This window comes from Mustela lutreola, chromosome 15 (assembly GCF_030435805.1).
Source record: "Mustela lutreola isolate mMusLut2 chromosome 15, mMusLut2.pri, whole genome shotgun sequence".
Taxonomy (NCBI): Eukaryota; Metazoa; Chordata; class Mammalia; order Carnivora; family Mustelidae; genus Mustela; species Mustela lutreola.
This window is the reverse complement of record NC_081304.1, coordinates 45,180,042-45,207,374: the sequence shown is the minus strand read 5'-3', so window position 1 is coordinate 45,207,374 and position 27,333 is coordinate 45,180,042. Positions and strand designations below refer to the sequence as shown.

Sequence of the window (27,333 nt, the reverse complement as noted above, 5' to 3'; positions counted from 1 at the left end):
GCTTAATAAATGAATGTATGAACAAAGGACTGAAAGACTCGGAGCTAGCCGACCTCAAGGGCACATTTACGAAACTAGACACAATGTAAAATGCAGATGTTAACAAATTTATTTTTCCAAAAATAAGGTCTGTGATAGTCTGATGGCCCCCAATCGCTGACGGTACGGCAGGGGAACACCTACTACCGGTCCCCAAGGAAACCTGAAAAAGGCGGCAGGCGGGGCTTGCGCTCCCGGACCCCACCTTCTTGCGTTCCTGGTTTTCCGCCTATGGGCCCGCCCTCTCTGGCCCTATCTGCAAGTCTGACTGGTGAGTTCTCTAATCCGTCTGAGCACCCGGGCTCCTACTGGATGAGCTGCTGAACGAGAGTTGCGTACTTCCCGGCGTTGGGAACGCGCAGCGGACGTAGGTCTGCCGCCATTGCTTTGCGAAGAAAGCGGCGGTCTCTGAGAGGGCCTGTGGGGGTGCGTTGCGGGCTTTAAGAGCTGGGCTGCAGGAAGCGTGATGGGGTCGGGCTGGATAACCGGAAGGTTGGGATGGGCCGGGTTGGGAGAACTCTGAGCAAAGCAGGACTGCAGGCCCGGGGTGTCGATGTGTTCCTCCTGGGCTCGGGCCCGATTGCTCGTTACATTTTTTTCTTTCTCTGTCTCCTAGATTCTCCGGGAATGGCCGGAGTATTTCCTTACCGAGGGCCGGGTAACCCGGTGCCCGGCCCTCTAGCGCCATTGCCAGATTACATGTCGGAGGAGAAGCTGCAAGAGAAAGGTGAAGAACGCGTGCGGGAGCGGCTCCTGCGGGCCCCGAGGCTTAGGGCGCGTGTGCGCCTGCGCGCAGCGGGTTTGCCTTTCCCCGTTTTGGCAGGGTTCAGAGCATTAGCTGCCCGCTCACTTATAGCCCCGGTTATTTTCTCATCTAATTAAGTGTTTAAAGATGTCTGTTATTTGCAGCCACTGATCCAAGCCACGGGGACACAATTGCAATGGAAAAAAAGAAAACCCAAACCCTGCCCTGGTGGGTGGAGTTGCAATGAGGGAGGTAGACAATAAAAAACTTAAGGATCTATAACAAAATTGCTTGAATGTGATAAAAGAAAAAGTAAAGCAGAGTGAGATAAGAGAATTGTCAAGGAGTGCTCCAGTTATGCCCACCCCTAACTCCTACATCCTGACAGGGGCTTACCCTGGGGTGAGAGGTGGGGATGATTAGGGTAAGGGTGTGCGGTTGTTTAAACTGAGGTGTCTTTGTAGCCCGAAAATGGCAGCAATTACAGGCCAAGCGCTATGCGGAAAAACGGAAGTTTGGATTTGTGGATGCTCAGAAGGAAGACATGCCCCCAGAACATGTTAGAAAGATCATTCGAGACCATGGAGACATGACCAACAGGAAGTTTCGCCATGACAAAAGAGTCTACTTGGGGTAAGCAGTCTCTTGGAATTTGGAGTATGGCCCTTTCCCCTTTTCCCTGTCCCGTAGGTTGCTATCCTGGATAGTTGCTCTATCATTTTGCGACAAGAATCCTCTATGACAGCCCATCTTGGTGGTTAGAGGAGAAGAGAAGAAACTAGGATTCTGTGATATTTCCAGATACTCAGTTATTCTCTTGATTGCCTTAATTTTTTTTCTTGACCTGGTACTAATTTATCTTGTTGAAGCTATGATAAGATGTCCCTATCTTTGGATTGAAATCCATAAGAGGACACTACATTCTTGTTACCTGTAACTCCTCAGTGAGCAGAATTCTGAGGTTCAGGATATTTTAACTCCTGAGGCCTCTGTACTCTTGTTTTTCTGTGGCCCCAAGCTGAGTGAATACAGGTATAAGTGCCTTAGCAAATCTTTTTTCCATTTGGATGTAAAAATGTTAGCCACTTAATAAACTGGTCTGAGATAGCTATTTTAAAAAGATAGCCAAAGATGTTTTGTTTATTTATTTAAAAAAAAAAATGGTTTTTGAGAACTGTGCTAAGGGCTAGGGATAGAGCAGTGAATAGAAAATAATGGCCTTTCTGGATCTTATGGTTTAGAGGCATGAGACATGAGAAAGATGGCTACGATAAAATATGAGAAGTATTTTATTATTCATGGGAAGGTACAGAGAGTAAATAGTACAAAAGCTGTTTTTAGAGGGACACCTATTGATATAAAGGGACAGAAACCCAATATTGTGGACTGTGAAGTTTAAGAGCAAGAGTGGCACAATTGGAGGCGGGGGAACAGGGTTCTTGGTCAGGGAGGGCCTGTGTGCTACATTTGAGAGTTTGGACTGTAAGGCAAGCTTTCCTGTGGAATGCTGTACTGTGATAACCATGTGGCTTCTCTGCGGTACAGGTAGCAGAACACCTTGTCTTTTATATCCTCTCTCTCCCTGATGTTGCAGTGCCCTCAAGTACATGCCCCATGCAGTCCTCAAACTCCTGGAGAACATGCCTATGCCTTGGGAGCAGATTCGGGATGTGCCTGTGCTGTACCACATCACTGGAGCCATTTCTTTTGTCAATGAGATTCCCTGGGTCATTGAACCTGTCTACATCTCTCAGTGGGGGTACGAGGGGCTGGAATATGGTTGTTGCTGTTGTTGGCGCTGGTGATGGTAGTCGTGGTGGTGGCGGTGGCGGTGGCGGCGGTGGCGGTGGCTCTGATGATTGGGGGCAGTGGTGGAAACCATAGTGTGACATTACTGACTTTTAGGTCAATGTGGATTATGATGCGTCGAGAAAAAAGAGACAGGAGGCATTTCAAGAGGATGCGTTTCCCCCCTTTTGATGATGAGGAGCCACCTTTGGACTATGCTGACAACATCCTAGATGTTGAACCACTGGAGGCCATTCAGTTAGAGCTGGACCCTGAGGAGGATGCCCCTGTGTTGGACTGGTTCTATGACCACCAGCCATTGAGGGACAGCCGGAAGTGAGTGGTGGTTGGAGTTTCTGTTCCTGTGAGACTTTTGAAAATCCAGGAGTCCTGGGTGAGCAATGGGTAGAATGGCTTGGCTAGGTATTCTTCTTGACATAGGTCTATGTTTTTTTCCTAGGTATGTGAATGGCTCTACTTACCAGCGCTGGCAGTTCACACTGCCCATGATGTCTACGCTCTACCGCCTGGCCAATCAGCTCCTGACAGACTTGGTAGATGATAACTACTTCTATCTCTTTGATCTGAAGGCCTTCTTTACCTCCAAAGCACTCAATATGGCTATTCCTGGAGGCCCCAAATTTGAACCTCTTGTTCGAGACATCAATCTCCAGTAAGTTGGAGATACTAGGGATTATAGGCACCTTGGGTTGAATAAAATCTAATTTTGATCCTGTTGTAGTTTCCAAATTCCCCAGTTAGTCTGCTCATGTTTTATTTGGTGCCTTAGGGATGAAGATTGGAATGAATTCAACGATATTAACAAGATCATCATCCGGCAGCCTATCCGCACTGAATACAAGATTGCTTTTCCTTACCTATACAACAACCTTCCACACCATGTCCACCTCACCTGGTGAGAGCTGAAGCAGTGGTGGGGGGAAGGAGAGGGTTGGGCCAGGGCTGGAGAACCTGAGCTTGCTTACTCTTCTTTCATTTTAGGTACCACACTCCTAATGTTGTGTTCATCAAAACTGAGGATCCTGATCTCCCAGCTTTCTACTTTGATCCTTTGATCAACCCAATTTCTCACAGGCACTCCGTCAAGGTGAGAAGAGGGAATGTTTGACCTTAGTTGCTGTTGTTCTTTTTTTTTTTTTTTTAAAGATTTTTAAAAAAAGATTTTATTTATTTATTTGTCAGAGACAGAGCAGAAGCAGGGGAAGCAGGTTCTTGATGGGCAAGAAACCTGATGTGGGACTCGATCCCAGGATCCCTGGGATCATGATCTGAGCAAAAGGCAGATGCTTAACCAACTGAGCCATACAGGCATCCCTGACCTTAGCACTTTGAAGAGAAATTTCCTGACTGTGGCTGAAGTGTTACTAGATAAAAATTCAACTAAGGGAGACATGTTTGTCATCCTGTTTAGTGTTCCCCTTGAGCTTTTCTTTTTTTAAGATTTTATTTATTTATTTGACAGAGACACAGCAAGAGAGGGAACACAAGCAGAGGGAGTGGAAGAAGGAGAAGCAGGCTTCCCGCCAAGCAGGGAGCCTGATGGCAGGGCTTGATCCCAGAACCCTGGGATCATGACCTGAGGCGAAAGCAGATGCTTAATGACTGAGCCATGCAGGCGTCCCAGTCCCCTTGAGCTTTAAGCTAATTTGACAGTTCAGCACTTGGCTCAAACTAAGTTATTGGTATAATCTGGGTTTCTATGATTGGGACATTATATGTAGTATATTCTGGTCTGTTTGCATTTTGGGTTTCTTCCACTCCTTTTATTGAAATACAGTTCATATACACATAAAACATACTCATTTTAAGTGTACAATTCAGTGGTTTTTAGTTTGTTCATGAAGTAGTTCAGCCATTTCCAGAGGCAATTTTCAAACATATTCTTTGTCCCAGAAATCCCCATACCATTAGCAGTCACTCTGTTTCCCTCAAACCTCTCTTCCTTGGGAGGCAAATCTGTAGATTTGCCTATTCTGGAGATTTTATATAAATGGGATCTTGCAGTATGTAGTCTTTTGTGATTGGCCTTTTACACTTGGAGTAATGTTTTTGATGTTTACCCATGCTCCATAGTGTTCTTAACAGACCTCCTTAAATCTTGCATAGTTTTTGTGTTTATTTAAGGTATTGGGGCTCCTTTGGGAGACCTTTGGTGGTGAGCCAATGGGGTGTGAGGAGTGATGCTTGCGTTCCTGGTTGATCCTGACTTGTTCTCTGTTCCCTTGGCCCCTTTTGTCCTGGCCCTTCAGGGCTTCTCTTGTCTGGTAGCACAGTTTCCATGGTAGATGGAGCCATTGTGCTTGGCCCCAGAGAGTTTCCCTGTCATCCCAACTCTGCCCAGTTCAATGGGAGCTGAACCCTTGGGGGTTCTTCTTTCAGAGCCAGGAACCGTTGCCTGATGATGATGAGGAGTTTGAGCTCCCAGAGTTTGTGGAGCCCTTCCTGAAAGACACACCCCTCTACACAGACAATACAGCCAATGGTATTGCTCTGCTCTGGGCCCCTCGGCCTTTCAACTTACGCTCTGGTCGCACCCGCCGCGCCCTGGACATCCCTCTTGTCAAGAACTGGTAAGACTGCCTGGGGGATGGTAGTAGATGTATAGGAGAAAAGATCCCAACTGAGTGGGCATACAGCCTTCCCCACAGGCTAGCTCTGGTTGGATTGTTTTTCCCAGGTATCGTGAGCATTGTCCTGCCGGACAGCCTGTGAAAGTGAGAGTCTCCTACCAGAAACTGCTGAAGTACTATGTGCTGAACGCTCTGAAGCACCGGCCTCCTAAAGCCCAAAAGAAGAGGTAGGGCGCCTGAGGGTCATTGTCCAGACTTCTTTCGCTCCAGAGTTAACCAGGAAGCTAACTCTTCCTCTCCTGTTTATTTCCACTCCAGGTACCTGTTTCGCTCCTTCAAAGCCACCAAATTCTTCCAGTCCACGAAGCTGGACTGGGTGGAGGTGGGGCTGCAGGTGTGCCGCCAGGGCTACAACATGCTCAACCTTCTCATTCACCGGAAAAACCTCAACTATCTGCACCTGGATTATAACTTCAACCTTAAACCTGTCAAAACCCTCACCACCAAGGTGTGTGCATTGTGTCTCAGGGATCTTCTTGAGGGGTGGACCGGTTTTGCTCTTTTGAAGGCGTCCCTCCAGTGGGGACCATTGCTGATTAATGTTTTTTTCTATTCCTGGCACCTTCTCCAGGAAAGAAAGAAATCTCGTTTCGGAAATGCGTTCCATCTGTGCCGAGAAGTTCTGCGTTTAACCAAGCTGGTGGTGGATAGTCACGTGCAGTATCGATTGGGCAATGTGGATGCCTTCCAGGTGAGGCCAGGTAGCCCTGATCCCTGCCCCTGGTAGGGAAGCTGAAAGAAGTCTGAGCTAATCGTGGAGCTGGCTCTAGCTTAAAGCCCAATGGGGTCGTTGTGTTGCAGCTGGCAGATGGCTTGCAGTATATCTTTGCTCACGTGGGGCAGCTGACGGGCATGTACCGGTACAAATACAAGCTGATGCGGCAGATTCGCATGTGCAAGGACCTGAAGCATCTCATCTATTACCGCTTCAACACGGTGGGACCCTGCCCTCATACTCCCACTTTCTCTATCCAGTTCCTTTATTCATTCATTCACTCATGGCAGGCAGTGAGGGGGTGGGGTAGTGGGGTAGTGGGACAGGAAGAGAATCTTAAGCAGGCTTCACACTAGGGTGGAGCCTGATGCAGGACTCCATCTCAGGACCCTGAGTTTCAGATCTAGTTTAATTTTTAGGTCTAGTCAGGGCTTTTAACTGGGACTGAGTTAGAGGCTCTTAGTCTGTTGCTATTTGCCCTCACCTTATGAATTATAACACTTCCCTCAAAGCTGTCTCCCCCCCTCCTTTTTAAAGATTTTATTTATTTGCCAGAGAGCAAGTGCGTACGTGCAAGCAGGGAGAGTGGCAGGCAGAGGGAGAAGCAGACTCCCTGTGAGCTGTGAGCCCGATTCAGGACCCGATCCCAGGATCCTGGAATTATGACCTTAGCCGCAGGCAGATGCTTAACTGACTGAGCCACCCAGGCATCCCAAAAGCTGCCTTTAAAGAGAGAATCTGAATTATTGGTTTTTGCCTTAGAATTTTTCTTTTACTATATTTCAGATGTTGAGGTCCCAGAGTTTGCCTCTTTTTCACTCTGCTGTCTAAGATGTGTTCCTCTTGATCCCACCTATGTGTGGTTTTCGATGGTTCCCTAAATGAATTGCTAGCTTACGTTCTTGATTTCTGCTTGGGACCATAGGGCCCTGTAGGGAAGGGCCCTGGCTGTGGCTTCTGGGCTGCTGGCTGGAGGGTCTGGCTGTTTTTCATGCGTGGCATCACCCCTTTGCTGGAGCGGTGGCTGGGCAACCTCCTGGCCCGACAGTTCGAAGGTGAGTGGTTTTCTCTGTGTCCCGCTTGTGTTTTATTGTCACTTCACAGGTAGATCATACGTTCCCTTTGTATCCCCTTGTTTGAGAATCCCTTCCTGCTTGAGTGCCTCTAAGAGGTCCCATTCTCCAGTGATTCTGACCTAGTATTTGGTTTCTTGGGCTTCTTTCTGGGGCCTTGAGGACATTTACATTTGTAGGATGGAAATTTCTTGGAAGCATAGTTGTGAATGTCTTGAAATAACTTGTCTTTCTTGCATGTGTCAGGTGTGTGGACACTGTTTATATCTTTTGATTTCAGTGTAACTGTGGTTGATGAGGGCGCGTGATGGTAGAGACCGATTAAAAGCAATGAATCTTGCTTTTAATCAACTTTACTCCTAGGTCGACACTCTAAGGGGGTGGCAAAGACTGTTACAAAGCAGCGAGTGGAGTCGCATTTTGACCTTGAGCTTCGGGCAGCTGTGATGCATGACATTCTGGACATGATGCCTGAGGGAATCAAACAGAATAAGGCCCGGACGATCCTGCAGCATCTCAGTGAAGCCTGGCGCTGCTGGAAAGCTAACATTCCCTGGAAGGTGGGTGTCACCTCAACTCAGGGAAGGCATGGACATCATCTTCCTGGGGGTGGGATTAGTACTCCTGGGCTCCCTTTGGGAGCTGTGTGGTTGCTATCACTTTTTCATTGTGCCTTTTGTACTTTCAGGTACCTGGGCTGCCAACACCTATAGAGAATATGATCCTTCGATATGTGAAGGCCAAGGCTGATTGGTGGACCAACACTGCCCACTACAACCGAGAACGGATCCGCCGTGGAGCTACTGTGGACAAGACTGTTTGCAAAAAGAACCTGGGCCGCCTCACTCGGCTCTATCTGAAGGCAGAACAGGAGCGACAGCACAACTATCTGAAGGTTAGGCAGCTTAGGTTAGACTGTGGGGAGTGGGCAGAGGGATAGATTGCAGAGTTGGGACCGTGCCTTGTCCATAGGGATTAGGCTATGGTGGGAGGCTGATTATCATGTCTGTTTCACAGGATGGGCCATACATCACAGCAGAGGAAGCGGTGGCAGTGTATACCACCACTGTGCATTGGCTGGAGAGCCGGAGGTTCTCCCCCATCCCATTCCCCCCACTCTCCTACAAGCATGACACCAAGTTGCTCATCTTGGCGTTGGAGCGGCTCAAGGAAGCTTACAGGTGAGGGGGGGAGTAGGTGGATTCCTTCGGGAAGGTGAGAGCAGGGAGATCAGCGTCATTGTCATAGCCCAAAGGAAGGCTGTTTAGCCTCAGTCCTTTCTGGGTTTGGCTTCCTCTTGTTTTCCCATTCATCTTACCTGTTTCCTTGTCAGTGTGAAGTCTCGGTTAAACCAGTCTCAGAGAGAGGAGCTAGGTCTGATCGAGCAAGCCTATGACAACCCCCACGAGGCATTGTCCCGCATCAAGCGTCACCTCCTCACACAGAGAGCCTTTAAAGAAGTGAGTAAGCTAGTCCCCAAGTGTGCTGTTGGCTGTGCTATTCATTCATGGCATCCAGGGTAGTGGGTTGCCTCAGGTAATTGGTGGATCAGAGTAAGCCAGCTTCCCTGTCCCGCAGGTGGGCATTGAGTTCATGGATCTCTACAGCCACCTGGTGCCCGTATATGACGTGGAGCCGCTGGAGAAGATCACTGATGCCTACCTAGACCAGTACCTTTGGTATGAAGCCGACAAGCGCCGCCTTTTCCCGCCCTGGATCAAGCCTGCTGACACAGAACCACCTCCTCTGCTTGTTTACAAGTGGTGCCAAGGTAAAGCTTTTCTGGCTTTGTCCTTGGGGATTGAGGTGAATTGGGTTAATTTGAAGTGAATTGAGTTCTGCATCAAAATTCTCATCCAGGCTGTATAATTAGTTTATTCTCTTGCTGCATAGTGCCAGGGAAATAGCGTTGATGTTAAATCAAGCAAAGCTGACACTCTTAGCAGTCCAGGTGAATGAGTGGAGTGCGACAAGGTTATGGATTGTGATAGGGACTGCAGGCACTAGCCTTGGAAGGGAATTTCTAACCTGCTGGAGACCTGTCTTGCCTACTCCTCAGGCATCAATAATCTGCAGGATGTGTGGGAGACAAGTGAGGGTGAGTGCAATGTCATGCTGGAATCACGCTTTGAGAAGATGTATGAAAAGATCGACTTGACCCTGCTTAACAGACTGCTGCGACTCATTGTAGACCACAACATAGCTGATTACATGACAGCCAAGAACAACGTTGTCATCAACTATAAGGTGTGTCTTAGGGGCAGGGTATCAAGGAATTGGGGAGGGGTGTGTCTGGCTCTCTAAGGTAGGATTTGATGAGGGAAGGACCAAGGAGGATGGGCCCCAGAGAGACTTGAGGCATGGCCATGAGTTTAGAATTGTTAAGAGTTGGGGGCACCTGGGTGTCTCAGTGGGTTGAGCCTTTGCCTTCAGCTCAGGTCGTGATCCCAGGGTTCTGGGATTGAGTCCCACATCATGCTCTCTGCTCAGCGGGGAGCTTGCTTCCGTTCCCACCCCCCTCTTCTGCCTGCCTCTCTGCCTACTTGGGATCTCTGTTTGTCAAATTAATTAATTAAAAAAAAGAATTGTTCAGAGTTGTAAATCTTTCTTTCTAGGACATGAACCATACAAATTCCTACGGGATCATTAGAGGCCTGCAGTTTGCCTCATTCATCGTGCAATACTATGGCTTGGTGATGGATTTGCTGGTGCTAGGACTGCACCGGGCCAGTGAGATGGCTGGGCCCCCTCAGATGCCAAATGACTTCCTCAGTTTCCAGGACATCGCCACAGAGGCTGCCCACCCCATCCGTCTCTTCTGTAGATACATCGATCGTATCCACATTTTCTTTAGGTGAGGGCTTGCCTGGATTTGTATTCTTGCAGGGCACTGAGGCATATGCCCAGCCTCTGGACGTAGCTCTTGTAACTTAGTTGAATTATGGTGGGTTGAAGCTTTAAAATGGAATGAAGTCCTATGCGTTAGGTGGGGGTTGGAGGTGGGCTTCATCTGCAGAGCTATAGGGCTCATGGGTCCCAAGTTGTATCAGTCTCAGCACTGCGTCTTGCCTGGTACAGGTTCACAGCAGATGAGGCTCGGGACTTGATCCAGCGTTACCTGACAGAGCATCCTGACCCCAACAACGAGAATATCGTTGGCTATAATAACAAGAAGTGCTGGCCCCGAGATGCCCGCATGCGCCTCATGAAGCATGATGTCAACTTGTGAGTCTAAGTTGGGGCTGCGGGAGCTGGAAGGACATCAGCCTGAGGGGCCCAGAGAACAGTTAGAGGGAATTTATGAGGTTGTGTCCTGGGTGGGAGGAGTGTACTCTCTAGAATATTTGTGAGTCTGGCCTTCTGAGAGAGGTTCCTTCAGGTTCCAGGAGGCTAACGTGACTGTATGTTCCCTGTGAGCAGGGGTCGAGCAGTGTTCTGGGACATCAAGAACCGTCTGCCACGGTCAGTGACTACAGTTCAGTGGGAGAACAGCTTTGTGTCTGTGTACAGTAAGGACAACCCCAACCTACTGTTCAACATGTGTGGCTTTGAGTGCCGCATCCTACCTAAATGCCGCACCAGCTATGAGGAGTTCACCCACAAGGATGGGGTCTGGAACCTACAGAATGAGGTACGGTCTGGAAAGGTACTTGGAGCAGCATTACCACCCCTGTACCTCTGGGCTGCATGGGGGTGAGGAACACTACACCTTTTCTTTATCGATTGAGCCTTGGGTGGATAGAGTTGAGTGGGGGGCGGGGGTCAGAGTTGGGCCTTGCTTCTGTGGCAGTATCAGAGACAAATTAACCTTGGCTGTATGGTTTAGGTTACTAAAGAGCGGACAGCTCAGTGTTTCTTGCGTGTGGATGATGAGTCAATGCAGCGCTTCCACAACCGTGTGCGTCAAATTCTGATGGCCTCTGGCTCCACGACCTTCACCAAGGTATATAAAGCCTAGCTTGCCTCATGTTCCCTGTCCATCTCCAGTCCCTTTCATCTCTTCACCTGGTTAGTTCTTGTTCCCAGTTTTTCTCAGTGTACCGGTTTCCGTGTTTATGGTATAGCAGCTTAGGATGTCAAATAGCTCAGGTACTTTCTGAGAATACCTTGTAGGGAATGTCCAGCCTAGTTCTCTGTAGTTGTGATGACTCTAAATTAACAACAGAAGGTTGGTTCTTTAATTTGAACAAAATTTTCATTTTTCTCATCTTACCAGAGGCTTATCGTTTATTCACATAGTTTGTCTTTTAACCAATAACTGTGTGTATGTTAAAAAGCAAGCATAACTTGCTATCTCGGTGCTTGTTCTCCCTTTCAGTTGCTTCCAAAGGCCCAGCTGAAGGCTGGAATTGAGAGAGTAATTTGGGGATTTGTTAACTGTGTATACTTAAGTTTATGTAAGGTTTAAAAAGCCACCTTGCGGGCACCTGGGTGGCTCAGTCATTAAGCGACTGCCTTCAGCTTAGGTCATGATCCCAGAGCCCTGTGATCGAGTCCCACATCAGGCTTCATGCTCAGTGGGGGTCTCTTTCTCCCTCTGACCCTCTCCCCTCTCATGCACTCTCACTCTCTCGTGCGAGATCTCTCTCTCTCCCTCGCCCCAATAAATAAAAACTTTTAAAAAAATAACCATATATTCTTTAAAAAAATAAAATAAAAAAGAGGCACCTTGCTCTTGCTGTCTTTCCATGCTGCCATAATGGTGCCCATAATGCCAAAAAGAGAGAGAAGTGATAGGTGGGTTTTTTTTTTTCTTTCTGTTTTTAAAAATTTATTTATTTATTTATTTATTTATTTGTCAGAGGTGGGGGGAGAGAGCGAGTGAGCAGAGTGGCAGGCAGAGGCAAGGGAGAAGCAGGCTCCCTGCCGAGCAAGGAGCCTGATGCGGGACTCAATCCAAGGACACCGGATCATGACCTGAGCCAAAGGCAGCCGCTTTACTAACTGAGCCACCCAGGCATCCCGGGAAGTGCTAGGTTCTAATTAGGCTGTGCTCCAAACACTTAAACTTACGGCCTCAACATCAAGAGTTGCATGCTCTTCAAACTGAGTCATTCTGGAGCCCATTATCTTAGTATTTCTTTTTTTTTTTTTTCTTTTCCAAGATTTTATTTATTTATATGACAGAGACACAGTAAGAGAGGGAACACAAGCAGGGGAAGTGGGAGGGGGAGAAGCAGACTCCCTGCCGAGCAGGGAGCCCAATTTGGAGCTCGACCCTGGGATCACGACCTGAGCTGAAGGCAGACGCTTAAAGACTGAGCCACCCAGGTGCCCCTGTCTTAGTATTTCTAACTTAAAATTTCTCGGGTTTTTTGGTGGGGGGTTAGTAGAAGAGGAGAGAAAAGAAAGAGAGAAAGGAAGAGAAAACTTTTATCTTTTTAGGTTGGTTTATTTCCTCCAAGGGCCGGATATTAGGAATTATGTAACTCATTCATTCCATTGGTGATTGTTGATAACTACTATGTTGAAGGCTCTGCACACTACATGTAAGATAGAGTCTCTGCTTTTGTTGAGTTGGCCTGCCTAGTTGGAGAGACACATCCATGGATAGGAGAACTATAACAGGATGTAGTGTTTATAGAGCTATTGTATTATTTGGGAATCTTTGAGAAGACTTAGTTTAATGTTTCTAGCCCAGTCTGGGAGAGGGAGAGGAAAGGCTTCCTGGAAGAAGTAACATGATGAGGCAGGTGAGGGAGGGCATTCCTTCAGCCTTACGCCTTGGAGAGGTAACTATCATATGTGTGGGGCTATACAAGGCTTAGTTTTATTGGGGTATGGTTGTTGAGTTGGGAATGTTGGGATACAGGGGTGGGATAGATATGCAAGAGCTAGATCCTGGAGGGTATTGCATGCCTTGTTAAGAATCCTCTGAGGGGGGGTGCCTGGGTGGCTCAGTGGGTTAAGCCGCTGCCTTCGGCTCGGGTCATGATCTCAGGGTCCTGGGATCGAGTCCCGCATCGGGCTCTCTGCTCAGCAGGGAGCCTGCTTCCTCCTCTCTCTCTCTCTCTGCCTGCCTCTCTGCCTACTTGTGATCTCTCTCTGTCAAATGAATAAATAAAATCTTAAAAAAAAAAAAAAAAGAAATGAAAATCACTTTAAAAAAAAAAAAAAGAATCCTCTGAGGGGGTTGCCTGGGTGGCTCAGTGGGTTAAGCCTCTGCCTTTGGCTCAGGTCCTGGTCCCAGGTCCTAGGATCGAGCCCTGCATCTGGCTCTCTGCTCAGCAGGGAGTCTGTTTCCTCCTCTTTCTCTTTGCCTGCCTCTGCCTGTTTGTGATCTGTGTTTGTCAAATAAATAAAATCTTTAAAAATCCTGTGAGGGTCTTAGGTCTAAGAGCAACTTTTCCAGATTTCTGTGTTAGGTATGATTCTTCTTGCAGTTGTGAGGAGGATGGGTTTGGGATGGGGTAGAAAATCAGGTTTGGGGTTTGGAGGTTCTGAATTACCAATGACAGTCATGACAACAGTGAGGGGACAGGAGCAGATCTGATAAGTAGTTAGCAGGTAAAGTCAGCAGAGCCTCATTTTGGTGGAATGCCAGAGGGAAAGGAAAGTAACAGTTTTGGGCGTGGCTGACTAGGTAGATATTGGCACTACCAACTGGAAGAGTACAGGAAGAAGAGCAGGTTTAGGAGGGAAGATAAATAGATTTAGTTGAGGATGTAACAAGTTTGAGGTTCCTGGGAACATCCAGATGGAGGTGTTTGGCAGGCATTTATTATATCCTTTTTCTTCTGTTCCAAGGTATATATGTATGTGTGTGTGTGTTTCCCACCTTAAATTGATAGTCTCTTAGATTTGCTGAAAAATAATTTGGACTTCCAAGTTTTTGAGGGAGAAATGAGGTGAGAACGAGCAGTGAGGGGTAATTTCAAGGCTCCTAGAGGATGTCCAAATGGAGATATTTTGCAATCTGAAGCTTGGAAGAGATGTCTAGGTGGAAGATGTAGATTTGGGAATCTGTCGAAGGTGGTGGTTTAAAGTTCAAGAGTAAGCAAGATTGTCTAGGTCAGGTGTAAGGAAAGAAGAGCAGAGGAATGAATTTGGAACCATAGGAAACACTGAGCAGCAGTGTGGCCAGACTGAGAGAGTGCCAGCTCATTAGAGCCAAGGATGTCAGGAATTGAGGCAGGCATTTAAGGGTGTCAGTTGCCTAAGAGTGTTTTAGTTAGATAAGGCCTGAAAAGAATCCATTGGATTTGGCGGTCAGGACGTCATTGGTGACCTTAGCAAGAGCTGTTTCAGAAATAGTGGGGAGAGAAGCCAGATTGAGGCTTTATGGGAAATAAGGGAGTGGAGACTTCAAGGACTGGCAACTTGCCAGAGCTGGAGTAAAAGGAAGAAGGACATAATACGCCACCTAGAGGGAGATCTAAGCCAAGGCACTATTTTTGAATGGGATTGGCTTGAGGATGTTCCCATTAGGGAGCCAGGGGACAGTTCAGGGTACAGCAGACCCGTGTGGTAAGTAATAGAGCAGTGTTCCCAAGAGTTGAATGTGGGGGTACAGTAAAGGACAGGCAGAGGGAAATATCCTCTGAACCTAAAAGAAAAGAGGTCTGGACAGATGTGAATATAAAGTTGAGTGGGAAATTACAATCTTGAATTTCTCAGTTTTGCCTGGGTTGGACTTGAGCATGGTGGTGAGGGAATAATAGGATTGTTGAAGAAACTGTGCCCCAGGTGGGTGTCAGGAAAATGAGGACAACTCTTGAGTGTGAGTTCTTCCCAGAAACACTTAGCTACTCCGTGACAGGATGGACAAAGTCCATCATATCATGGCAGTGAGGTGATTCAGGATTGGGGTTTGCCAGAGGATTGTTGTGGAGTGGTAAGGGATTGGATGCAGGGAAATCCAGAGTGCTGGCTTCTTTTGGGATCCTGGATTTGTTTGGATGGGCATGGTGGGTAGGAAGAGACTAGACGAGGCCAGAGGTCTTGGGAGAAAGTGTAGGGATCAAAGGAGTAGATAGATATGTTAGAGGTGAGAACCTGAGAGCTCAGAGCCTGTGAGGTCATAGGTTAGGGAAATGGTTTAGAAGCAGTTAGAAGGATAGGTTCTGGAGTCCAGTCAGGTTCAGATCATAGCTCTGTCATAACTAGTTGGGATTTTGGGCATGTCACCCGCTTTGGGCCTTAGTTCTTTTCATAATGTGGGGATACTGATGATGACGTGCCTGGCTGGCTCAGTTGGAAGAACATGCAACTCTTGGTCTCAGGATTGTGAATTTGAGCCCCAACTTGGGTTACAGATTACTTAAATTTTTTTTTTTTAAATGGGGAGGGGTGCCTGGGTGGCTCAGGTGGTTGAGTATCTGCCTTTAGCTCAGGTCATGATCTCCAGGTTTTGGGATAGAGCCCCGCGTCAGGCTCCCAGCTCAGTGGGGAGTCTGCTTTTCCTTCTCCCTCTGCTTGTGGTCTGTCTGTCTGTCTCTGTCGTGAATAAGGTCTTTTTAAAAAAAACGGGGGGGGGGCGGGATGCTGAGGGGCAGCTAGGTGGCTCACTTAAGCTTCTGACTCTTGATTTCGGCTCAGGTCATGATCTCAGGGTTGTGAGATCGAGCCAGGGCTCCCCTCTCAGTGGGGAGTCGACTGCTTCTCTCTCTCCCCCCACCTCTCAGATATCTTTAAAAAATGGGGATACGGGGTGTCTGGGTGCCTCATTGGCACCTTGCCTTCGGCTCAGGTCGTGATCTCAGGGTCCTGGGATTGAGCCCCGCAAGCAGGGGAGCCTGCTTCCCCTCCGCCTCTCTGCCTACTTGTGACTTCTCTCCCTGTCAAATAAATAAATAAATAATTTTTAAAAAATGGGAATTCTGAACGTATTACCTAGTTCAGGGGGCTTTTATGAGAATTAATATAGTATATTATATTTAATAAATTGCTTAATAAAGGTTTGCCATCATTAATTGGAGGAATCAGGGATTATGATCAGATAATAGAATATAGGGATTTATTTCTTGAGGCAAAGTACTTGGAATAAAATTTCTTGGTCTTCCAGTCTTTTTTTTTTTTTTTTTTTTTTTTTTTAAAGATTTTATTTATTTATTTGACAGAGAGAAACCACAAGTAGATGGAGAGGCAGGCAGAGAGAGAGAGGGAAGCAGGCTCCCTGCTGAGCAGAGAGCCCGATGTGGGGCTCGATCCCAGGACCCTGGGATCACGACCCGAGCCGAAGGCAGCGGCTTAACCCACTGAGCCACCCAGGCGCCCCCTTCCAGTCTTGATAGAGGGAAATATCCAGTAGGGTAAGAGGTGGCTGAATCTTAAGCTCCTCTAAAATGTCCTTCCTCCTTGGATGCTTGTAATCATCGCTGCCCGCTACCACTTTAGATCCTTTCGTCATTCTTGCTTTAGGTATATGTAGCACACTAGCTAGAGCTTGGAGACAGGACTGTTCCCTTCGGTCCTAGCTATAAAATAAGGCTGGGACATTTAAGCAGGTTTTGGTGAGGGCCAGGAATAATAGAAGAAAAGCAGAAATGGACTTGGATACTCTGACTTACAAGGTGCAGTCTGCTTAGCTTCCGTTTGGGAAGGGCCTTGTGGCTACCTTCCTGCTTGGTTTCCTGCCTCCCTACTCTGCTTCCCTCACCAGGGAATCCCTTTCTGCATGTCCAGATGACTTGGAAGTCTAAAGCCAGAGGGACAAGAGTGCCTGGGTGGGGCACCTGGGCAGCTCAGTCTCTTAGGCATCTGCCTTTGGCTCAGGTCATGATCTGTCCTGGGGTCAAACCCCACATCAGGCTCTGTGTGCTGGGTGGGGAGCCTGCTTCTCCCTCCCAGCCCCCCACTCATCCTCTTTCTTACTATCTTTCTCTTAAAAAAAAGTATATATATATATATGTATTATGTATGTTTTAATTTTACTTATTTACTCAACAGAGAGATCACAAGCAGTCAAAGAGGCAGGCAGAGAGAGAGGGGGACACAGCCTCCCTGCTGAGCAGAGTGATGCGGGGCTTGATCCCACGACCCTGAGATCATGAGGCTTAACCCACTGAGCCACCCATGTGCCCCTAAATATATTGTTTTTATACAATTTTATTTTATTTGAGAGTGCGGGGAGGGAGGCAAGCAGAGGGAGAGGGAGAAGCAGGCTCCCTGCAGAGCCGGGAACCCAGTGAGGGGCTTGATCCCATGACCCTGGGATCATGACCTGCACCGAAGGCAGATGCTTAACTGACTGAGCCATCCAGGCGTCCTCTCACTAAATAATGCTTTAAAAAAAAAAATCTTTAAAAAATGAAAAATAGGGGCGCCTCGGTGGTTCAGTGGGTTAAGCCTCTGCCTTCGTCTCGGGTCATGATGTCCGGGTCCAGAGATCGAGCCCCGCATCGGGCTCTCTGCTTGGCGGGGAGCCTGCTTTCCCCCTCTTTCTGCCTGCTTGTGATCTCTGTCTGTCAAATAAATAAGATCTTTAAAAAAAAAATGAAAAAATAAGTTAGACCTACTTCAAGAGAACATCTGTGCCTGGCAGTAGATGTATTTGTGTTCCTTTGGGGGTTTTGTTTTGACTTCTATTTCATGTTAGTTATTTTTAGACTTAAATTTTTAGAACAATTTTAGGTTTAAAATAACATTGAGAGGAAGAGACAGAGATTTCTTGTTATACTCCCTGCCCCCACATATGGACAGCCTTTCTCATTATCAACACCACTCACCAGAATGGAACCTTCTTTACTAAGGATAAGCCTACACCAACACATCATAATCATCCAGAGGCTGTAGTTTACCTTCTGGTTCACTCTTGGTGGTGTTCTGTGGGTTTGGACAAATGTATTATGACATATATCTATTATCTGGCTATTCATTTCCCTGTCCAGCCATACATATACTTTTATTTTTACTTACATTTACTTTTATTTTTACTTACCTGCTTCCTTGCTTGCTTATTTATTTATTTATTTGTTTGTTTATTTATTTATTTGACAGACAGTGATCACAAGTAGGCAGAGAGGCAGGCAGAGAGAGAGAGGAAGAAGCAGGCTCCCTGCTGCACAGAGAACCCTATGCGGAGCTCAATCCCAGGACTCTGGGATCATCACCTGAGCCAAAGGCAGAGGCTTTAACTCACTGAGCCACCCAGGCACCCCATACGTTTACTTTTAAGTGGGAAAAAAAAAACTTGCCACCTGATGTATCAGAGTTCCAGGTTTTTTTGATTACTGTTAGATACTAAGAAAAGCAAGGAAACACCTAGAATCCTATCATCCTAATATCAGTTTTTATTTTTCTACATCCCCTTCCAAGTGGGTCGTGTGCTATGTTGGGCAAGTTATGGAAGTTGAATTTGCCCCCCCCCCTTTTTAAATAATTATTTATTTGAGAGAGCAGGAGCAGGGGGAAAGGCAGAGGGAGAGGCAGGAGCAGACTCCCCGCTGAACAGGGAACCCAATACTGGGCTCTGTCCCAGGACCTGGGATCATGACTGGAGCCAAAGGGAGATGCTTAAGCGACTAAGCCACCCAGGCACCCCAAATTTGTTCCTTTTCTGAAGACTTAACAGCATAACGTTTAAAGTTACTACCGTGTTACCTAGCCTGTGGGGTCGCTCATTCAGTGGCATTTTCTTTCCTGCTTCCCTGAATCCCCAGCAGCTCTGGCTTTTCTTAAAGGAATGTGGTACTTGGGAATTCATACTTATTAGCCACCAGGAATAAAGCCCGGGTAATTGCAGTAGAACTGGTGTGTTGGGTGGTAAAAACCATGCAGCCGGCAGGCAGTTCAAGGACCAGCTATAGTCAGAGAACTCACTAAGCCTCACAGTTGTTCTACTGAAGTCTATTTGCCTTTACCCCCAGATCCTTTCTGCAGATCTCTTGCCTCGGTTGGTTCATCTTAAGCATGAACTAGATGCTCAGTATAGATAGATTTTGTGATTTGATTAAGGCTGTTGAGCTCTGTAGTTCCTTATCGTGCTTACCTGAAGACTGCTATTTGCTCAAGGCTAATTTCTATGATAACTCCAGCCATTGTGATCTTGCACTTTAGTCATACTCCTTACCTTAAAGTCTTGATTATTATCATTTGGGATTTTGTAGTTTGCCTTTTTTCCCCCTTATTCATAACCAGCTTTGGTTTCGTTGATTTTTATTTTTCTCTTTTCTATTTCACTGTTTTCTGCTCTTACAGTATCTTTTCTTTGCTTACTTTGTGTTTGAATTGCTTAGTTTTCTAGTAAGGTGAAGGTTAGAAGATCAATTTTGAATCTTTCTTTATAAATATTTTTAAATATAAGCATCCAGTGCTGTAAATTTTCCTCTAAGCACTGCTTCAGCTGTATCTTTCAAATTTTGATAAGTTGTGTCTTTATTTTCATTCAGTTAAAAATACTTTATAATTCCCCTTGAGAGTTTTTATTTCATCCATATGCTATTTAATTTAAACATATTTGAGGGTTTTCCAGGTATTTTGTTATTAGTTGCTAGTGTAATTCCATTATGGTTAGAAAACACACCTTGTATGATCTTCATTTTTCCAGATGTCTTAAGACTTGCTCTGTGGTCTAGCATATAAGGTCTGTCTTGTCGACTATCTCATATGTACTCTGTAATCTTACTGTTGGACCGTGTCTTATGAATGTCAGCTCAGATTGAATGTGTTGAACGAGTCTTTCTATATCCTTAATATTGTTTTGTCTGCTTCTATCAGTTACTGAGAGAAGAGTCTTGGAAATCTCCAACTACAGTTGTGGATTTATTTATTTCCACTTTCATGTCCATCTTTTTTATTTTTGGGTTTTGTTTTGTTTTTGGAATGGGTTTGGAGACACAGTTCACTTTATTAAAGACATTCAAGCTTTGGGGTGCCGGGGTAGCTCAGTCCGTTACGGGTCTACTTCAGCTCAGGTCATGAACCCAGGGTCCTGGGATCAAGGCCGGCCTCAGGCTCCACACTCAGTAGGAAGTTTGCTTGTCTCTCTTCTCTCTGTGCTGCTGCCCTGCCCCTTGCCTCACCAGCCCCACCGCTGCCCCCGCATTTGTGCTCCTACACACATGTGTGGGCTCTCTCAAATAAATAAGACATCAAGCTTTTAGTGTAAAGCCACATGACATTTAGCTTTTGAGCATGGAAGAAGTCCTGAAGTTTGAAATCTGGAATCTTTAAAATACTTAGACAAACAAAATTACTCCTGTAATAGTTAGGTTGTAATTGTATAAAAAGGCAGGACATTTTGTTGAACAAAACTGAAAGTTGGGCAAAATGTAGTTGGCTTGCAGATGGAAAACCAGCAAGGATTCATCCAAGATATTAGCAGGCTTAGGGGAATGGGGGGCCATTTCATTGATAGCAAAACGCAAACTGATAAGCATTTTGTCCAGGGAGCAGTGAACCTGCATGCAGGTGATGACCAAGGGAATACGCCACGTGGAGTGCTATGTCATGTACCTAAAGAGACCGTGAGAGTTAGAACTGCACTTTGTAACTGATACACACATAGATACCACTGCTGTTTGTTTTTTATAAAGATTTTACCTATTTGAGAGAGAGAGAGAGGTTGAGAGGGGAGAAGCAATCTCCCTGCTGAGCAAGGAGCCCAACACAGGACCTTGGGATCATGACCTGAGCTGAAGGCAGCCACATAACAGACTGAGCCACCTAAGTGCCCCTACAAAGCCTTTTTTTTTTTTTTTTTAGATTTTATTTATTTAGTTGACAGAGAGATCACAAGTAGAGAGGCAGGCAGAGAGAGGGGGGGAAGCAGGCTCCCTGCTGAGCAGAGAGCCCGATGCAGGACTCAATCCCAGGACCCTGAGATCATGACCCGAGCTGAAGGCAGCAGCCCAACCCCCTGAGCCACCCAGGCGCCCTTTTTTAGGTTTTATTTATCTGATAGAGATTCAAGACCGGGAATACAAGCAGGGGGAATGGGAAAGGGAGAAGCAAGCTTCCCACTGAGCTTCTGAGCCTGACATGGTACTCGATCACAGGGACCCTGGAATCATGACCTGAGCTGAAGGTGGACACTTTTTTTTTTTTTAATATTTTATTTATTTATTTGACAGAGATCACAAGTAGGCAGAGAAGCAGGCAGAGAGAGAGGGACGGGGAAGCAGGCTCCCTGCTGAGCAGAGAGCCAGATGTGGGGCTCGATCCCAGGACCCTGGGACCATGACCTGAGCTGAAGGCAGAGGCTTTAACCCACTGAGCCACCCAGGTGCCCCTGAAGGTGGACACTTAATGATTGAGCCACCCAGGTGCCCCTCCTTTAACATTTCTTTCGTAACAGTCTACTGGCAGTAAATACAGTCTATATTCTGTATCTTTTTGTGTGTCTATAAAAGTGTTTATTTTGTCTTTTTTTTTTTTTTTTTAAGATTTTATTTATTTGACACAGAGAGAGATCACAAGCAGACAGAGAGGCAGGTGGGGGTGGGGGAACAGGCTCCCTGCTGAGCAGAGAGCCTGATGTGGGGCTCAATCCCAGGACCCTGAGATCATGACCAGAGCTGAAGGCAGAGGATTAACCCATTGAGCTACCCAGGCGCTCCTTTGTCTTCATTTCTATTAATGTAAGTTGTTATATACTTCTGCAATTTTAGTGTTACTGATTCCATCAGAGTATTTTTTTTTTTTACTTCAGGTACTGTAATTTTTATCTCTAGACATTCTGTCTTTGTGTTTATTATCTTTTCTCTCCATATTATATTCATTTTTAAAAAATATATTTAAGCATAATTATAAGGCTTGTTAAGTAGCTGTTTTAAGGTCCTTGCTTACTAATTTCATTATTTGTGTTATTGTTAGGTCTGTTTCTATTGATTGAGTTTTTTCTGATGATAATTTTTTTTTTTTTTTTTTTGCATGAATGGTTATTTTCTATTACATGCTAGAAATTTTGAGTTTTACATTATAGGTTTTGTAACTTTTTTTTTTTTTAAAGATTTTATTTATTTATCAGAGAGGGGGTGGAGAGAGCGAGCACAGGCAGACAGAGTGGTAGGCAGAGGCAGAGGGAGAAGCAGGCTCCCCGCCGAGCAAGGAGCCTGATGTGGGACTCGATCCCAGGACGCTGGGATCATGACCTGAGCCCAAGGCAGCTGCTTAACCAACTGAGCCACCCAGGTGTCTCGTAACGTTTTTTTTTTTTTTTTTTTTTAAAGAGTATTGAGCTGTGTTATGTCAGTAACTTGTGGATTAGTTTGGTCCATTTAAGGCTTTTAAACTTGGTTGTGGAAAATACATAGCACCCTTTGTTCTGGGCTAACGTACCTCTGTTGCTAGGTTGATGACTTTCTTGGGGCTCTACCCAATTCCCATGTATTACAAGGTCTCTCTGCTCTGGTTGGTGGGAACACAAATTGTTGGCAACCTCATGATCTGTGGGACTTCTTCGGCTTTCTGATGTGTGGCATTCTTTTTTATTATTCTCATTTAAATTAAGTTAGCCAGCATATAATACATCATTAGTTTCAAGTGTAGAGTTCACTTAACCATGTTGCCTGTAACACCCCATGCTCATCGCATCGGTGCCATCCTTAGTGCCCATCACCCAGTTACCTCATCCCCCCGCCCACCTCCACTCCAGCAACCCTCAATTTCCTAGAGTTAAGAGTTCTGGTGTTCTGGGGCACCTGGGTGGCTCAGTGGGTTAAGCCGCTGCCTTCGGCTCAGGTCATGGTCTCAGGGTCCTGGGATCGAGTCCCGCATCGGGCTCTCTGCTCAGCGGGAGGCCTGCTTCCCTTCCTCTCGATCTGCCTGCCTCTGTCTACTTGTAGTCTCTGTCTGTCAAATAAATAAATAAAATCTTAAAAAAAAAAAAAAAATTCTGGTGTTCTTCTAGATGTTGGGGTTTTACTGCATATAGGTTGGTACTCAGCCAAAAGCTTGAGGGGGAATCCCTTCATGTAAAGGGATTCCCTTCATGGAAAGATCCAAAGATCTTTCTGAGAACTTGCTTCTCTCTAGTACTTCTGCCTGACAGATTCTAGCTGCCTTGGCCTCCTGAATTCTAATCTCTGTCTCTTCAGTTCAGTGAGACTGTTGGGCTTTGTTTCCATTCCCCCTCCATGTGTGTGGTGCAGCTGGGAAACTGCCAGTAGGCAGGATGCTGGGGAACTTGGGCTCACTTCATTTGTTTACTTTTTCTCAAGGGTCATGGTCTATGTTGCCTATTTGTCAGTTGTCTGAAGATACTGTTTTATGTATTTTGCTTAGTTTTGTAGTTCTTTATAATGGGAAGGCAATTTCTGTGGTCCCATTAGTTTTCATTCCCTCTATTAATTTTTAGTAGTTTTTCTCATCCCTTTTTCTCCCCCGTCCACCCTGGATTACTTACCGTACTTGGTTTTAAGTGTTTATATTGCCTCAATTGATTTTTTCCAGATTAAATTCACACTTTAAAAATACACAATTCGAGGTTTTCAGTATATTCATAAAATTGTGCAACCATTACCACTTTTGCATTCTAGAACATTTTCACCACCCTAAGAAGAAACTATTTTCATGAGCAGTTCTTTACTCCCTGTTGTTCCCCCCCATGTCTAGCTCCTGGCAACCATGAATCTACTTTCTGTGTGTATGATTTGGCCTGTTCTGGACATTTCATATAAGTGGAATTGTGCAATATGTGACTCTCTTGGCTAGTGTCCCCCCCCCTTTTTTTTAAAGATTTATTTTAGAGCAAGAGAGAGCATTTGTGTGTGATTGGGGTTGAGGGGCAGACCAGGAGAGAGAATCTTCAGGCTCCCCACTGAGCATGGAGCCCGACACAGGGCTCTGTCTCAGGCCTCTTGAGATTATTACTTGAACTGAAACCAAGAGTCAGATGCTTAACGGACTGAGCCACCAAGGTACTCCTGTCTAATTTCTTTCGCCTAACATGTCTTTTTTTTTTTTTTTTTTTAAAGATTATTTATTTATTTATTTGACAGAGAGATCACAAGTAGGCAGAGAGCGAGGAAGAGAAGCAGGCTCCCTGCTGAGCAGAGAGCCCGATGTAGGGCTCGATCCCAGGACCCTGGGATCATGACCTGAGCTGAAGGCAGAGGCTTTAACCCACTGAGCCACCCAGGCGCCCCTCACCTAACATGTTTTAAAGATTTATCTGTGTTGTAGCATGTATCAGTACTTGAATCCTTTTCATTTGCAAATAATGTTCTTTTATATGGATATACCACATTTTGTTTATCCATTTGTCAATTGATGGACATTTGTGGTTTTCTTCCACTTTTTGGCTGTTAGGAATAATGCTCTTGTGAAGATTTGTGTATGCTTTTTTGTGTGGACACAAGTTTTCATTTCTCTTGGGTATATACTTTGTAGTAGAATTGCTAGATTATATGGTAACTAACTTTTTGAGGAACTGCCAGGTGGTTCAGCCATTGTATCATTTCACATTCCCACCAGCAGTATTAAAGTGTTCCATTTTCTTTACAGTCTTAACACTTGCCACTTGTCAGTAGCCATTATTATAGGTGTTAAATAGTATCCTGTAGTTTTGATTTATATATACTTTCCTAATGATGAGCTCAAATCTTCCTTGAGAACTAGGCAGAATATTATTAGCTGGATAAAGTGGTCCCTACCACCACCACCCCCATAGCTCACTTTACTTTCTCCCTACTTTTTTCAGATTGTGAATAAGTGGAACACAGCTCTTATAGGCCTTATGACATACTTTCGGGAGGCTGTGGTGAACACCCAAGAGCTCCTGGACTTGCTAGTGAAGTGTGAGAACAAGATCCAAACACGTATCAAGATTGGCCTCAACTCCAAGATGCCTAGTCGGTTCCCTCCTGTTGTGTTCTATACCCCTAAGGAGTTGGGTGGACTCGGCATGCTCTCAATGGGCCATGTGCTCATCCCCCAGTCTGACCTCAGGTAGGACTTGGTTGAAAATCCTGCTACGAGTGCCTGGCTGCCTCAGTTGGAAGAGCATGCAACTCTTCTTCTCCAGGGTCATGAGCCCATGTTGGGTGTGGAGAGGACTTAAATAAATAAGCAAAAACTTCTTTAAAAAGGGGGGGAAAGGAAATCTTGCTAGACCTATGAGGAAAGGGGATGATTCTTTTAAGTTTTATTTTTATTTTTTCTAAAACTTGGTTGTGCCCCAAACAGGTGGTCCAAGCAGACAGATGTAGGTATCACACACTTTCGTTCAGGAATGAGCCATGAAGAAGACCAGCTAATTCCCAACTTGTATCGCTACATACAGCCGTGGGAGAGTGAGTTCATTGATTCCCAGCGGGTCTGGGCGGAGTATGCACTGAAGAGACAAGAGGCCATTGCTCAGAACAGGTAAACATCCAGGAAGGTATGGGAGTCTGGTCAGAAGTGTGGAGGGGGTGATCTTTGAGCCTTGCATGGAGGTCAGGAGCAGAGCGTGCCCATATTTTTATGGAGACAAATACCTTCTACATCTGACCTGTTTGTCCTTGGCTAGGGAGGAATGGTAAACTCTTTTGAACAAATGTTTTATTTAGATCTTTTTTCTTTGACAGACGACTGACCTTAGAAGATCTAGAAGATTCATGGGATCGTGGCATTCCCCGAATCAACACCCTCTTCCAGAAGGACAGGCACACGTTGGCATATGATAAGGGCTGGCGGGTTCGAACTGACTTTAAGCAGTACCAGGTACATGGAGGGGATGATAGAAATTTTCCCTGAATTAAAAGAATCCATGACCGTGCAGGGAATCTGGGGTAGTAGGCACTCAGAAACTTGATGGTAGTTGCCTTGCCATCTAGGTCTTGAAGCAGAACCCTTTCTGGTGGACACACCAGCGGCATGATGGGAAGCTCTGGAACCTGAACAACTACCGTACAGACATGATTCAGGCCTTGGGTGGTGTGGAAGGCATTCTGGAACACACACTCTTCAAGGGCACTTACTTCCCTACGTGGGAAGGGCTTTTCTGGTGAGGATTCTCTTCTTCCCTTACAGTAACCTATCACGGCCCTCTGAGCTCAACTCTCATGTTCTATTGAGTTCTCTGGTGTTTACTGGAGAGCAGTGTTCTGGGAGATGGCATCGCTTTAACTGGCCCCTTCTTCGCAGGGAAAAGGCCAGTGGTTTTGAGGAGTCTATGAAGTGGAAGAAGCTAACTAATGCTCAGCGATCAGGATTGAACCAAATTCCCAATCGTAGATTCACCCTCTGGTGGTCCCCAACCATCAACCGAGCCAACGTGAGTGTGATTGCTAGACCTGGGAGAGAGGAAGCTAAAAGCAGGTGTTTCTGCTTCCTTAATTACTCCTAAGAACCAGTCTCTTGACCTCTGCTGTCTCTCTTTTTCTTGTTAGGTATATGTAGGCTTTCAGGTGCAGCTGGACCTGACGGGTATCTTCATGCATGGCAAGATCCCCACACTGAAGATCTCTCTTATCCAGATTTTCCGGGCTCACTTATGGCAGAAGATCCATGAGAGCATTGTGATGGACTTGTGTCAGGTGAGCCAGAATTGAGCGGGGAGGGGACCACCAGAAGTCAGGTCAGCTCATTCTTGGGTAGGGGAAGTCCACCCTGGCAGCACTGAGGATGAGACTTGCATCATCTGAAATTCTGCAAGCCCTCATTCCTGGTGGGCTTCCGTAAGCAGTCATAACGTTTGCGCCTTTGCCTCCAGGTGTTTGATCAGGAACTGGATGCACTAGAAATTGAGACAGTGCAAAAGGAAACAATTCACCCACGGAAGTCTTATAAGATGAATTCTTCCTGTGCAGATATCCTGCTCTTTGCCTCCTATAAGTGGAATGTCTCTCGGCCCTCATTGCTAGCAGACTCTAAGTAAGTGCTTTATAATCAAGCCCTAGGCATTCAGGAAGCTTGGTTTGACTGTTCTACCTGTGCTACTTCAGGAATTGTCCCTGCCTGCTTTTCTTTCTAACTTGGGTACAGTGCCATCCCTGGATCCTATCAGCACCCTTAAAGTACTGCTGATTCTCTGGGTGAGGGGCTTGCTGATTGGAACAGGCAAAGGGATTGGGAATTTTGATATTTAGGTTAGTGATTGAGAGTTCATGTGGTTCATTGATGATATTGGTGGCTTCTTGGAAGCGTGGATTCCTGACCTCTTTCTGCCCACAGGGATGTGATGGATAGTACCACCACTCAGAAGTATTGGATTGATATCCAGTTGCGCTGGGGGGACTATGATTCCCATGACATTGAACGCTATGCCCGGGCCAAGTTCCTGGACTACACCACAGACAACATGAGTATTTACCCTTCGCCCACTGGTGTGCTCATTGCCATTGACCTGGCATACAATCTGCACAGGTAAGTTGGTGCTCAGAAGCATGTCTATTTTCTTTCAGCTGCATACTATATTTATTAATTTAATTAATTAAAATTTTTTTAAGTAAATTATGA

The 27,333-nt window shown here is 45.9% G+C and overlaps 1 protein-coding gene across 1 annotated transcript in view; it reads left to right on the top strand.

The window, feature by feature from the left end:
• The first annotated feature begins 342 nt into the window (after positions 1 to 342).
• The window catches only part of PRPF8 (pre-mRNA processing factor 8), a 35,845-nt gene continuing 8,854 nt past the window's right edge, over positions 343 to 27,333 (top strand). Inside the window, exons 1-32 of the mRNA XM_059147810.1 lie at positions 343 to 465; positions 656 to 766; positions 1,249 to 1,417; positions 2,379 to 2,543; positions 2,690 to 2,908; positions 3,033 to 3,245; positions 3,363 to 3,488; positions 3,575 to 3,680; positions 4,973 to 5,163; positions 5,271 to 5,390; positions 5,482 to 5,671; positions 5,795 to 5,914; positions 6,025 to 6,159; positions 6,864 to 6,993; positions 7,375 to 7,571; positions 7,700 to 7,906; positions 8,029 to 8,192; positions 8,345 to 8,471; positions 8,590 to 8,782; positions 9,071 to 9,258; positions 9,627 to 9,865; positions 10,090 to 10,236; positions 10,432 to 10,642; positions 10,838 to 10,954; positions 24,593 to 24,840; positions 25,078 to 25,257; positions 25,461 to 25,596; positions 25,710 to 25,879; positions 26,020 to 26,149; positions 26,265 to 26,411; positions 26,588 to 26,748; positions 27,049 to 27,240. Of these exons, the coding sequence (XP_059003793.1) occupies positions 667 to 766; positions 1,249 to 1,417; positions 2,379 to 2,543; positions 2,690 to 2,908; positions 3,033 to 3,245; positions 3,363 to 3,488; positions 3,575 to 3,680; positions 4,973 to 5,163; positions 5,271 to 5,390; positions 5,482 to 5,671; positions 5,795 to 5,914; positions 6,025 to 6,159; positions 6,864 to 6,993; positions 7,375 to 7,571; positions 7,700 to 7,906; positions 8,029 to 8,192; positions 8,345 to 8,471; positions 8,590 to 8,782; positions 9,071 to 9,258; positions 9,627 to 9,865; positions 10,090 to 10,236; positions 10,432 to 10,642; positions 10,838 to 10,954; positions 24,593 to 24,840; positions 25,078 to 25,257; positions 25,461 to 25,596; positions 25,710 to 25,879; positions 26,020 to 26,149; positions 26,265 to 26,411; positions 26,588 to 26,748; positions 27,049 to 27,240 (5,138 nt within the window). The 5' untranslated portion in view covers positions 343 to 465; positions 656 to 666. The remainder of the gene's footprint in view (positions 466 to 655; positions 767 to 1,248; positions 1,418 to 2,378; positions 2,544 to 2,689; positions 2,909 to 3,032; positions 3,246 to 3,362; positions 3,489 to 3,574; positions 3,681 to 4,972; positions 5,164 to 5,270; positions 5,391 to 5,481; positions 5,672 to 5,794; positions 5,915 to 6,024; positions 6,160 to 6,863; positions 6,994 to 7,374; positions 7,572 to 7,699; positions 7,907 to 8,028; positions 8,193 to 8,344; positions 8,472 to 8,589; positions 8,783 to 9,070; positions 9,259 to 9,626; positions 9,866 to 10,089; positions 10,237 to 10,431; positions 10,643 to 10,837; positions 10,955 to 24,592; positions 24,841 to 25,077; positions 25,258 to 25,460; positions 25,597 to 25,709; positions 25,880 to 26,019; positions 26,150 to 26,264; positions 26,412 to 26,587; positions 26,749 to 27,048; positions 27,241 to 27,333) is intronic.